This window comes from Thunnus albacares, chromosome 7 (genome assembly GCF_914725855.1).
Source record: "Thunnus albacares chromosome 7, fThuAlb1.1, whole genome shotgun sequence".
Taxonomy (NCBI): domain Eukaryota; kingdom Metazoa; phylum Chordata; class Actinopteri; order Scombriformes; family Scombridae; genus Thunnus; species Thunnus albacares.
In genome coordinates, this window is record NC_058112.1 from 23,555,304 (window position 1) to 23,568,272 (window position 12,969).

The 12,969-nt window shown below is 38.6% G+C and overlaps 1 protein-coding gene and 1 long non-coding RNA gene across 3 annotated transcripts in view; one reads left to right on the forward strand and one right to left on the reverse strand.

Annotated features, from left to right (window-relative positions):
- The window catches only part of LOC122985719 (A disintegrin and metalloproteinase with thrombospondin motifs 20), an 83,708-nt gene that overhangs the window by 13,731 nt on the left and 57,008 nt on the right, over nucleotides 1–12,969 (reverse strand). Inside the window, exons 27-28 of the mRNA XM_044356578.1 lie at nucleotides 12,042–12,203; nucleotides 11,587–11,763 (exon numbers count right to left, since the gene is read on the reverse strand). Coding sequence (XP_044212513.1) covers nucleotides 11,587–11,763; nucleotides 12,042–12,203 — 339 coding nt within the window. The remainder of the gene's footprint in view (nucleotides 1–11,586; nucleotides 11,764–12,041; nucleotides 12,204–12,969) is intronic.
- Nucleotides 1,490–8,785, forward strand: LOC122985720. Of its 2 annotated transcripts, none has more exons than XR_006404175.1 (2): nucleotides 1,490–1,768; nucleotides 2,670–8,785. It is a non-coding gene; the product is annotated as an uncharacterized LOC122985720 (long non-coding RNA). The 2 variants fall into 2 exon arrangements; XR_006404174.1 differs by having other exon boundaries at nucleotides 2,689–8,785.

The window sequence follows — 12,969 nt, forward strand, 5'->3', positions numbered from 1 at the left end:
GATGTACAATTAAGTAGTTCGACTGAAAACTGTTGATAGTGAGGTATTGGATTATTCAGGGTAACAAGGACGCTGTTTCTCAAAAGACATGTTGCTGCTGAATTTGTTTAAATAATTTTTCAGTGCAACAAAATTTCATTCACCTCCACTGCATTGGGGGGGGAAGCAGAAATCATTGCTAGATACCGCTGCCATCCAGATACCATACACCAGCTTGCTTTTTTGACTAAACATTAAAAAAGAGAAAGTACACATAAAGAGAATAACCTAAAGCCATGGATGTAAACATATTTCTCTCAGTATTACATATACAGGATTTAGACCTCGACACAAGTGCACTCAGTACAACCAACAGCTTCCTTGTTGCATTTCATGGCCAAGTGAACAAACTGCAAACAAATTTCAGCTAAACAACCTAAATGGATTTCACCAAAACCCTTTGTCAAACACTCACACGCTGATGGAATGCAGCCAACTATTTAACCTGTAAACAGTGGAATTACTTCTAGAGCTGCTGTAGAGCTGCTGATACAGAGTGAAACACAGATGCATGCGCACGGTGAGACAATCATCTGGTATCAATAAGGAACTTAGAAATTCTTCAGGAAAGCTAGCGAGACGACAACGAAGGAGGAAAAAAAAAAAACAATGAATAAAAACCAGACACCCTGATGAAAGCCCTGACAAAGGCCTTTGCCTGAGATGGTAGATGAAAATATTCTAGAGTATTCGGTCCCCATTGGACCAGACAGCAATTAGGGTGCCCGCTATTTCTGCTTGACGAGTGAGCGCCCCTATACAAAGCCACTCTAAAATGGGGTGCTGGAATCGAATACACAAGACAAGGAGAGTTACATTTTGTCTTAGCATATTTTCCAGTCCAGATAATAAACATAATATTGCATTGTCCCCTAATTATGATCTCAGAATGTTGCATAACACCAAACACACGATTTTTTCCCCTGAGTGCTCATGGTACTGATCATACTACAGATGACCGTGGAATGAAAGAACCTACATTTGCAGTTATGTCTTGAGCTTCTTTTCTGAGCTGAAAGACTTTCCCCCCAGTTCAATAATTCTACCGATCAAGGTTTGAGTTGCACAATCCTCCATGTATCCATTTCAACCCCTCAAACAAAGCCACCTCCAGCCTTTTCTTCTAAAGTGTGGTGCGGGCAGTGGTTGACACTGCACACACATGCATGATACACATTGTAATTACCGAGGCATTTTAAACACAGGGCTGGCTCAGCTGACGATGAACATCAAAGCTGGGCCAGAGCTGAGTGACTGGTCCTGAGCATGGCAGATTCACATACCCGCTGCACACTCACTCAAAAATGATAACAGAACTCCCTCTACCTCAGACAAGAGCAGAGACAGGCAAACATGTTGAGGGGGGTGATGAGGGGGGCTAGCCCCTCCTTACTGCTGTAAAAGAAGGAGGGAAAAAAAGAGGAAAAAAAAAGGGAGGAAGAAAGGAAAACGCAGCCATACGGGCTATGCCGCCCCAGCTGAACTGTATCTGTATTTTAACGGAGGGAGAAAAGACATTATATGGCGATGTGCTCCTCCCTCTACCCTGCCAACCTCATCTGTCAGCCATTAGTTAATCAGGGCTGGTAACGCAGAGCACAGAGAGCTGGCACAGTGCGTGGGACCAGAGGACAGCTTCACCTCTGAGAGCAAGAAGAGGGCAAGGACTCAGGGACCTCTGCTTCACCGATCGACAGCTGGGTTGCCTCACTCACCAGCACCCACTCAGGTAAGGCTATTCCACTTATCGCTTACTTCCAGCTGCTACAAGTCTGACAACTCACTGTCTAGCTGCTCTCTTCTCTCCTATTTAAAAAAATAGTAATGCCTGCATTTGGAGAATGTCCAATTTTAATGTGGTTATTTGCTTTTTCTTTGGAAACTGGCACACTACTGAGCATTTTCATATATTTACATATACATATGTTATGTTATGTCAAATTTAAAGAGGTTTTGTTGGTGTGCTGGTGTTAGTCTAATATGCTGCTGAGGTGTAATTATGTTTTTAATATACGTTAAAAGTCTCCAAGTCACTTTAACATGAGAAAGAAAAAAACAACAACGCATAAATCAAAAGGGGTCACATGGGAAATGAAACAGTCCTGAGACAGATTTGCCTTCCCACGTTGTACCAGCAATTAATTTCACATGATTAGGTGGGTTAAATCTAGTATAATCCGATGAGGCTCATCTAGGCATAATGTGGATTACTATAAAATGGAATGACTCAAACGGTTTAAGTGTGGCGCAAAGTTGAAAATCAGCCAAGTGAAACAGCTTTTGTGAAGACAAGTTTCGCCAAGAAGAGCAAAAGTTCTGCAGAAAAAGACATAATTGATATTTAAAACCACACATAATGAACAGGCAGCTCCTAATTATTCTGCTAAATGGCCCCAGGGCGGCATTCTTGATTTGATAGAGTTTCACAGTTCTGGAACAAATCACATAATTGAGTGCCTAAACCAGATCCAGTTAATTCATGCCTTTTCTGTATGCTATGAAACCATAAAACAGCCTGGGAAGTTTTAAGCAGAGATGTCTGATTTTGATCAAATGAATAAAATATGATTCTTACGGATAATTTCTAACAGGATAATAAGATTGATATTAGATACTCTTTTTTTTTTGAGCACCAATGTCTTTGTCTAGGACTGGCAGGCGGCAACCTCAAGATGACCCCACCCACTACTTGACTGCAAACAGGTAAGCCAATAGGACACATGGAAACTGTTAGGTATCCAAGAGAGACTTGTCTAGAGTTGAAATATCTGTCACTCAGCCAATATGTCAATCAAAGCAGCTAAGACTGTACAGCACCTCATAGAGAGAATGTAAATTCCACAAAACCGACTAACCACTTTGGCTCTGCTTTGCGTTCAAATGTGCATTTATTTGTTCGCTGATCACAATGGCCTCAAGCATGTATGAAGACATTTATTACTGTGAGAGCTATAATCATGCTATAAAAGTTGTTTTTTTGGTGATAAAGCAGACTTCAGTGTTTTGTAAACCCTGGTTTATGCTGGATCTGACAAATAAAAAGACACAATGTCAGATTTTGGCAGATCGGTGATGAAGATAAACTATCATGTATTTAACATTGTTGTTTTAAATGAAAGTTTTTGTATGTATGCTATATGTGAGGGTTATAAGTGAGACCATATCTTAAAATGTGAACGCCAAGGTCGAATTCCGATCACATTGCAGCACGCTTGCAATGCAAGAGGATGGTAATACCAAGCATATGCTAACTGTAGTTACCCTCACTCTTCAAAGGAGCTCAGTGTTGACCCCGAGCAAGAACAAACTTGCAAGTTTAGACTGTGTAAAGGGAGTCTAGAATTATACCCTGGGCTGCATGTTGTCAAGGTTGTGAGATACAGTATCTTCAAACAATGCTATCTGCTCTATGGGCGGCCATGCCCATGCAAAATCTAAATTTATGATGCAAAATATAATCTATTCACCAAATTAAGTGATAGTTGGGAACTGAAAGCACTTTAAGATAGTTTCACGCCTTGTGTTATATCTATACCAGTGTCAGTGTGTTCTCTGGTTCATAGATTAAACTGTAGATCAAAGAAAAGAAGGAGACAAAAGGGAGGAAGATAAAGGGTCACAGAACATTCAGGCTGCTTCTCTGTTCATGGTCTTGTTTTGCAGGGAGGTTTCAAAGACAGAAGTCAAAACAACACATGTTGTCAACATGGTAACAGCTGGTAAGAGAGGCGTCATGGGGCAGAGGAATGTCAAGAGTCATAGATCTTTTATCCATCAGGCCAAAATAGCCACCCAGACTTGTTTGAAACCAAGCAGAGGAGCGGTGTGAAATCCTAACATTTGTATGTCCAACTCATTTCAGTCTAACTTTGCCTATAATCAATCCTACAAGACATGTCGAACCATCGCAATTATAAGATTAATGCAACAAAAACAAGTATATGCAAACATATGCAAATGCAGAATATACGCATATTATGTTTTACAGTAAAAGGTACAGCAACTACTTTTGAATTACAGATGTGACAAGTTGATTTTTGCCATATTATTCATCCCAGGATGCAGTTGATTGTATGATGTGGAAATTATTTCCTGTCTCTGTCAGTGTAGTTCCTGACAGACTGTCAGCTGCAGGAGCTACAGCATGCTTCTGATTGGAAACGAATAGTCAGCTAAAACTAAACAGCATATTCTGTGCTCCATGCCAAAGTATGACTTTGCCATCTCAAAAGAGTTAAATAAACAACCGGTTGAGTAGGCATATACAGTTTCTTCAACACAGTTTCCTTTTTAAGTCAACACCACTCAGAGAAGATATACCAAGCAACCATAAGTCAAAACCAAATGACAAAACAGCAGAGTTTTTCCGCCTGTCTAAACATTCCACTGAGAGCTTTTTCCATTACCATGTTTTACTGAAACATCCAGCACTGCTCAGATGAGTGCTATGCTGCAGATGGGGGGGAAAAAAAGAAGAATCACTAAAGAAAAGACTGAATACAGCAAATTCTTGAAAAACGCAAACAGCAGGCCAGCCATAAAGTCATAAAGTAGTAGTCACCTTTGACACAGGACATCCAAGTCTAACTCCCTCTTCCTGCTAAATGTTACCCAGCTGCTTTTCTAATCTGTCATAGCAACCAGCTTGCCACAGCTTGCAGACATGGATAAGTATGGAAAAGTTCAGTGAAGTGAAAGATCTTGCCCTTCCATTTATATTTACAAAAAAAAGAACAAAGCAAGTGATACAAGAAGAATAAGGAAAATATTATAGTTTTACACTGTTTTTAATGGTGTAAATTAAAGCTCTACAACTGCTGTGTGAGTGTGTGTGTGTGTCTCATTACCATGCATATCCCCAAGCACACACAGTATTTATAACATTCCTTTTAGGGTAGTATTATGGAGCTGACATTTAACTTATTTGGTATTTAAATGCAAATTGAAGTGTTTACCAAAATGTTACTCTGTTTTACACACAACTCCTTCCCTCACACTGTCCCTTTAAGAAGCTCTGCAAACCCTGTGCCTGGTCTCAGCCAAGTCCACAGATGGAAGTCTTGACAAAATGAAAAACTCACTCGAACACTGTCTCAATGAGGAAATAAGTAGATAAATACAAACATCAATCCAATCCCTGATGTACCCTGTTTGGTCAATACATTTCCAGCACAGCGATAAAGTATTTTGATTTTCAACAGTCTACGACATCAATAATAAACATTAGGTTTTAGTTTCAACCCCCTTGACTCAACAAGGAGGATCTCCTTGTAGAACACTCAAGGGAAGGGAAGTAGACCCAAATGCATAATGAAGTGGTCAGTGATGTAAAATACAGTGCCTCCTTGACAGTCTTGTCACTTAAACAACTGCTGAAACAACAGTAAGTGCATCCAAAAATTTTTTTTATATATATATATATATTGGAAAAATGTATATATTTTAAACTAAACTTCTTCACAAAACACCTTCTAGTGCACATTGAACATCACAAATCATTAAAAATACAGTGCACAAAAACTCAAGGGTGCATTTTTCCTTTGAATGTTTGTGTCTTTTGGTATTAAACGAAAAGACTGAAAAATACTGCAACTTCAACGACTGACTTACATACTGGAATGTCCTCACCATCTGTAGACCAGCGGTCCTGCTAATATTGACCAAGAACCAGTAAAAGCTGACCTGACAGTAGCTAACTCACGTCTATAAGTATAGCAGATGCAAAAAGTACAGTGTGAATAAATTCCAGAGAAGCTAAAACACCAGCAACTTAATGTTTGCATGTAAGGCAGAGCTAAAATAAAGGACTATTAGCCCCCTGTTACTTGAAGTAGTTAAGAAAAATCTTGTGGGACACATAATCTATCACGGTTTCTCCCATAAGAGGGAAAAAGCTCTTTGACAGAGATGGCGAGTCCCACGAACTCCTTTTCACTCCATCAACTCGATAGCATCGACAGGCCCAAACAAGACCAGGCCCCATCAAGTCTGAGGTGGTAGCTTCGTGCGAGAAGAATATACGTTTAAGTGGAGTCTGAGAAGCGTCTCCTACAGGCCTAAAACCACTTTAGAATACTCCACCAGCAGGTTGAGGAAAAACAGACGCTCTCAACCTGTGTCAAAGTGAGGCCATGTTCCCTAATATTCGATGAGCCTGGGGTAGACCAACCTAAATGCTTCCAGACCTTCACGCCCTGTCTCCTCTCATTTGGTCTAGTGCATCTGTTCTTAGCGTGGATCACCCACAAAACAACATATACCCTGACTAGATGGACTCCTCTCTTAATATCTTCCAATGGCCTACACAAACTCAATGTGGTAACTCCTATTACTTCAGATGGGGCTTTGATCCAACAGAGACAGCATTAATATCACGTTTTAACTGCTCACTATACTGTGTTGCATGTTCTTTTCTTCATGCTTTCCAACTGCTTGAACTAAAAGAGGCTTTCATTGCTGATGTGAAAGCCACACTGTGATCTGAATATTATGAATAACATCTCGCAGCGTCTGGTTTTCTGCCCACCACGTCCTAATAGTTTGCCAAAATCTGTGGGCAACAGTGCTTGACTTTTGACCAGCAAATCATCAACTGAACTATTTTGCTTTCTCTTTAAGGCCGAAATGAAACATTATCTCCTTACGCAGATTTAAATTAAAGCCATGACAAGAACCATGCTCACAAGGACCACAGTGGGACCTTCCAGCCGCCACCGATTTGATTGCTCACACTCGACTGGCGTATGGGCAGGATCAGGAAACGCAAACCCAATGATGTCACGACCATCTGACCCCAGGGGTGACAGGTTTGGAGAATGTTCTTGCCCACTGCCCTCAGGCCAAAGTCAAGTATGTCAATGTTGTGCATGTGGATTTCATTTGAACCAGCATGATTAGTTCACAGACACTCAACTTCAAGCCCCCTCCATGGGAAACCCACTCTGGGCAGGAAACGGTATGTTTTTGTTAGCAACAAACAGGCATAAATTACCAAAATGGTGCCTCGGTTGCCAATTTATCACACACAGCCTTACTGTTGCTTATTGCACACATTTGACATCGACATTGCTTTTAAAGTAATTATCATTAGTTAATGATATTTACATTCCTGATAGTTTATGTTTTACTATGTGTCTGCTATTCTAATTTTGTGCAATAAATGTGGTAATTGTTTTGTGTCGTTTCTTTTGAATACATGACAAATGTGTTTTGATGATCATGATGATCATTTAGTTTCTGAAGCTGCATAATTAAAAATGAAGATTCTCAGGGGAAAAACAAGCAGATTTTGCAGAGGATATTATCAAAGTGAAGCGAAGATTTAATTGGTAAATTTGGGGGAAAAAACAACATCATTGTCCTTATATAAATAATGGCAAACATAAAAATCCTCTCCTTGATCAAATGTTCATTAGAAAGCAACACATATTTGTGAATATCGTCAAGCTGGTAGGATAATGGTATTTGTGTCAAAATATTTTTCCAAGAGGGAATTAAACATCATACAGTGATGCAGGACATTTTAATTTTAAGGATACAATTATAGATTTAATTCATGAGTTACCGCTGCACACGATTTGATCGATGTTTCTATTTAGTGTAGAAATATATTTGGGGAATACTACCTACATGAAGAGGCCATTACATAAGGTAAGACACCCTCTAAAGCCATGAGAAATATTTTGACAGTGTTATGTAATACAAGAACCCCACCAGGCCATGCTATTCCCCTCTGTCCTCTAACAGAGTTCCTAAAATCTTGTCTTCTTATTGATAAACTTAAAAATGGTATGAAGGTTCTTTGTAATTTCTACTCATATTTAATGAGATTACATGGATTAAGGTATTTTTGAAGTTGGCCTCATAATTAAGTTTAATAAACTAAACACTTGACGCTGCAGGTTATGACTATATAGAGCTATATTAGGTACATTTTTCACTGCCGTTGGTAAATAAAAGGTTATAGACAAATACAGACTACAGGCACGTGTCTGAGGCACGTGGTAAGGTCTACAGATATTATTTTATGATACCACCTGATATTACTTCTAACGCAGGTGTTTCTAAAAAGATATTTTAATGTGTTTTTCCTAAAAGAATGAGTCCCTCCAGGACAATATCACATATGTAATTCAATCAGCAGTATTCTGTAAATACTGGCTTTGCTCGGCTCGCTTTTGGATCTCCTCGGCTAAACGACCCTTGCCAGCATGAATTAATACCAATTATTGTTGTAGTAAAAGTAATACTCTGCCGGTCTCCTGCCAAATGCATTACAGAGAGCTCCATTAATACAATGGTAAACAGATGTGCCACCCACCATCAAAGTTTGATTTGGACCATGTAAGTTTTCTTGGGGAGATTACAAAATGAAATGCTAAAACTCATAAAAGAAAAAGGCCTGCAGTGTTTTTATACCAAATTATGCAGAGGTATGTTAAGTACTACAGATACTATTATAAAAAGATTTCCAGTATTCCCTCAAAGACTGAATTATTACAAGGATTACTGAAAAAGACTTCCAAATGGGATGAAGTCAATTGAGGGTCAAATACCAAAATATCCCATAATGACCTACAAGTCAAGTCTTTTCTATAAGCTGTTTACAGTACTTCGTCTATGCATTATATATTGCAGTGCATAAACATGCACATGGTTTACCAGTGCACGTTAGTGTGATATCAAGCTACTGTATATGAGATAATAACTATTGTGTCTAAAGAAATAAACTATATATTTTAAGTATTTTGCAGTGTCCTGTGTCTTATTTTGTTTTAATTGTAGGATATGTACAATTATGTACAATTATGTATGTCCTTAAAACCCTGAACATGAATTGTGCCTTTCTTTTAGAGTACAAAGCAATTACTAAAGTTGTTAAAGGTACAGACCTGTATTTTGTTTGCCAGTAAAATATTGCATCGAGAAACAACACAAATTTCACAGTTATGTTTCTTTAATAAACTTTACAGTGGGAAAAAAAAGCCAATTCAACATGTTTTATGTATTTTTGCATGTGAATGAAATAAATAGCAAAAAGAACAACGAACCAAAATATGCAAAATATGGCAAAGTTGCCCTCTGGAGTTTGGCAGCTGCGCACCACAGGGTTAAAACAAATGAAGTAGTGGGAGGGAAACTGCCATGGCTGAAGAGTTTCGGTTGCAGTGGAAGTCTTGGTTGAGAATGACACACACAGCGAGAGAAGCAAAGGAAAATAGAAGGAGACTGCAGACATCCTCACTGGGGAGGACATAAATACAGACCCGAACTGCAACACTTCACATGAAATATGTGTCACAATAATTTCATGTTGCCTTATTCAAAATCTAAGTCAGAGTGCTTACATGTCACATTTTACAACTGGTCACAAATTGTTTGCAGGAGCCTGAATCTGCAAAGCTGCACAACCACTGGAGAGTGTCTGCTTGCCTGAGTGTTAGAGCCCAACACAGACTGTATATGGCAAAAATACTGTGGATGTTGAAGGACGCTTGAAGTTCATGTGGATAAGATGTCACCGCACACAAAAAATCTGACCTGAACTTAATGTTATACTAGATAAATGCAATAAGAGCAGCTTTTTTGGAATATTGTTCCAATATTCAAAATATGCTCTTTACCCTTTATATTGGCTGATTCACCATAGAGCTGCAGCTTTAGTATATTATATTGTTATGCTCTTCACTGCCAGGACCAAATAGTTTTTACCTGATAGTGTGCCCAGAAGCATGTTTTAAGTACAGATGTTGACCTAGATTCTGAAAATGTATATGTGACTAATTTGAAGAAGAGATTGTTCAGGTGACATGTGTTGATAATGACAAATAATTCAAGTAAAGTGTTACATCAATCTAAACGGGAACAAAACATTAAAGCTGCAACAATTTAAAATCTATTGTAAACAAATAAATAAATTTCATTTGGAAAAAAAAAAAAAAATCCTTCAGAAATACAAAAACCGGCCAAAGGAATAAAGAGTGACACAGCAACAAATGACCATAATTTCATAAAGAGGAGGTATCTGTGTGCTTTAGTTTGTTTTATAGACGGTGATGAAAGCTCAAAAACAACGACTCAATGATAACCTCGATTCACTGCGTTGACAGTTTTATGTTCCGTAAACTGCACTGATGCTGCCTACCATTAACAGAATAAATAAAATTAGCGTGGAAAACTCACAATACCGACAACGCAACGTTATATAATGTAAAATTCTATAGCACCAGATTATAATCACAGGTAAAATATCACAATGACACTATGAGTTGAATGTTAAAGTTGCCGTTTCTGTTCATGTGGCTGTTTGCAGAGCAACTGGATTAAATTTCAGATGGACTTCACAGATATGAAGTTAGGATTACGTCTAAACAAATGTTTTGATCCACACAGAAGTTGATCCATTTTTAAAAGCCATTGTTTTTGTGACATATCTCCACAACAAAGTTACAAGCAGGGGGAGTAACATGCTCTAATGGTAATTACAGTGTAATTTTCTCAGCATTTATGCCCATTTTCCTATTTGTATATATAAGCCAGACAATATATTTTACTGAAAATTGATAATAATAACCATTAATATTTCAAAATATATGCTTTCCTACAATGTTTATTTTTCAGTCACTCCGCGTTTTCAGCCACTTACTTTAAATGTAGTTTTTAAGTATCGTTTTTGAGATTGGTTTTTATCTTTTGTAGAACAGGTGTCTCCTGTGACATGTCTGTGATGTAGATGATTTAAAATATTTTAACCTAATAGACATGAAGCCATTCTGAGTTGCATATCAACGTAAGTAAAAAAAAAACAAAAAAAACACATTATCAAAAAATACCAATGAAACATGATTTGAAAATATTTTCCTCTGTACAAACTGTATTTACTCATAGAGAGATGCGAGAGGTCTGACCAAGAGCACCAGCAAAAATATTAAATATAATATTCAGTAACTTAAACTAGCTACTTGAAAAATAAAATCACACTGTACAAAGATACATATACAAAATACAGTAACAGTCATTTGTTGCTGTTCAATAAAGGTCATAATATTAACTCTTATACACAAATATACACTTGTGTACTTCGGATACAGGGTGAAGACAGCAATAACAACATAGAACATTTACTTCACGCCTCATATATGAAATAAATATTGTCTAGTGTTATGCCTCTACAGATATATGGCATTGTTGGACAACTCTGTCCTGATTTATAGGTTTTAATTGGGAGCCTATGCTCAAAATGGGATCCATGTGGTTTTAATGATCCCCTAAGTGGAGCAGCATTGTGTTTTTGTGTATTTTTTTCCTTTTTTCTTGATTCTAATCAGCACCGTGCCACTGCAGGCCCCATCTGGGTGGGCTGGAGCTGGATAACCAACAGCAGCGCGAGATACCCAACGCTCAGTTGAATCTCCCACATTTTTAGGTTAAAAACACACTCAGCACACAGGTCTGAAGTAATTTTAGCACACACCATGTCTACTCACAGTGATGCACCCTCAGTGAGGAAGATAAGTGTTGGAGGAGAACAAGGTAGTACTATCGTACCGGCTTCCATGGTCGGCGGTGCCAGGAGGCAGAGCCTGGGCAGGGCTGCAGGTTACACTGCTCCATGTCCGGTGGCTTGTCCAGGATGTCACAGTTGTAGTCGCTGAGCCTCTGGCCGTTGGGCCTTTGACACACCACCAGGCGAGTCCTCCTTCCTCCACCGCAGGTCTGAGTGCACTGAGGCAAACAAACAAAAAAGATTTTCAGGATACTTTTAAAATGCTTCAGGACTGCATTACAAAGGCCTTTGACCTTGAGGCCCAAATACTAGTTCTTTTAGACCAATGCCTGTTTGTGTAAGTATGTGATAAGACAGACAGACATACAGACAGAGAAGACATAAAAGATGATAAGGATGAAACACAAGAGGAGTGTGGGAAATATACCAAGGTTAACAATGATTAAGTGTAAAATAATAATGAAAACTGTGTTCCTAAGCCTTAATTTGACCTCACCTCTCCCCAGACACCGTAGTTCCACAGAGGGCAGGGCCCAGAGTCACAGCTCTTAGACTCGGCAGGTTTGACCCTCTCGTCGCAGTAGCTGTTGCTGCGACCGTCAGCATCCTGACAGACTACCACTCGCCTCTGGAAGCCCCCTGCACAGGTACTGGAACACTGGAGAGCACACACAGTGTGTCAGTGAGGACTACAACACATGCACACACAAACATGCATAACTCACTGGTTATGATTGGTTTGATTTGATCGATTATCCGGATTAATTTTTATTTGTTGGAACTGAGCAGAAAATCAATTTATTTAAATGATGCTTTTGAAAAACATATAACAGATGCAATTTTTTTCAGGTGAAACAACCTAGTATAAATACGTTTATTTGGTATGGATATACAGATGTTTTTTGTTTTATATTATAAAAAATTATTAACTCAAGCTTCACTTATAAACTTTTCTTGGAGTTTTCGACTATATACAATAGACTTCCATGTTCAATTTTTAGGCTTGTGTCAGGTAAAGACAGACACAATAATCTACCCCTTAAATATGACCAAGTATCATCACGTGAGACATGATGACATCTGAGGAAGTTCCATTTGCAGAGGAAGTCCATGGGATCTTGTTGAAAACTCTGTAGAGCATTTTTTTAAGCGTTTTACCACGGATAGTTGTGTTTCCAAGGTAATGAATGTAGAAGTAAACAATACACAACTATACTATATTAATATACCTGACTTAACCAAGCCCAACCTTAACTGCACTGCACAAAATTATCTTCCTAAGAAGGAAAACATCAGACCACAAAGGACAACCTCAAACTCTGAACAACACAGCCTTCAGCAGAGCGGTAGGTACACTCTGCATCCAATTAAAATAACACATCTTCACTGTCAACAGGAGGGAGTACATTCAGTGCTCTACAATA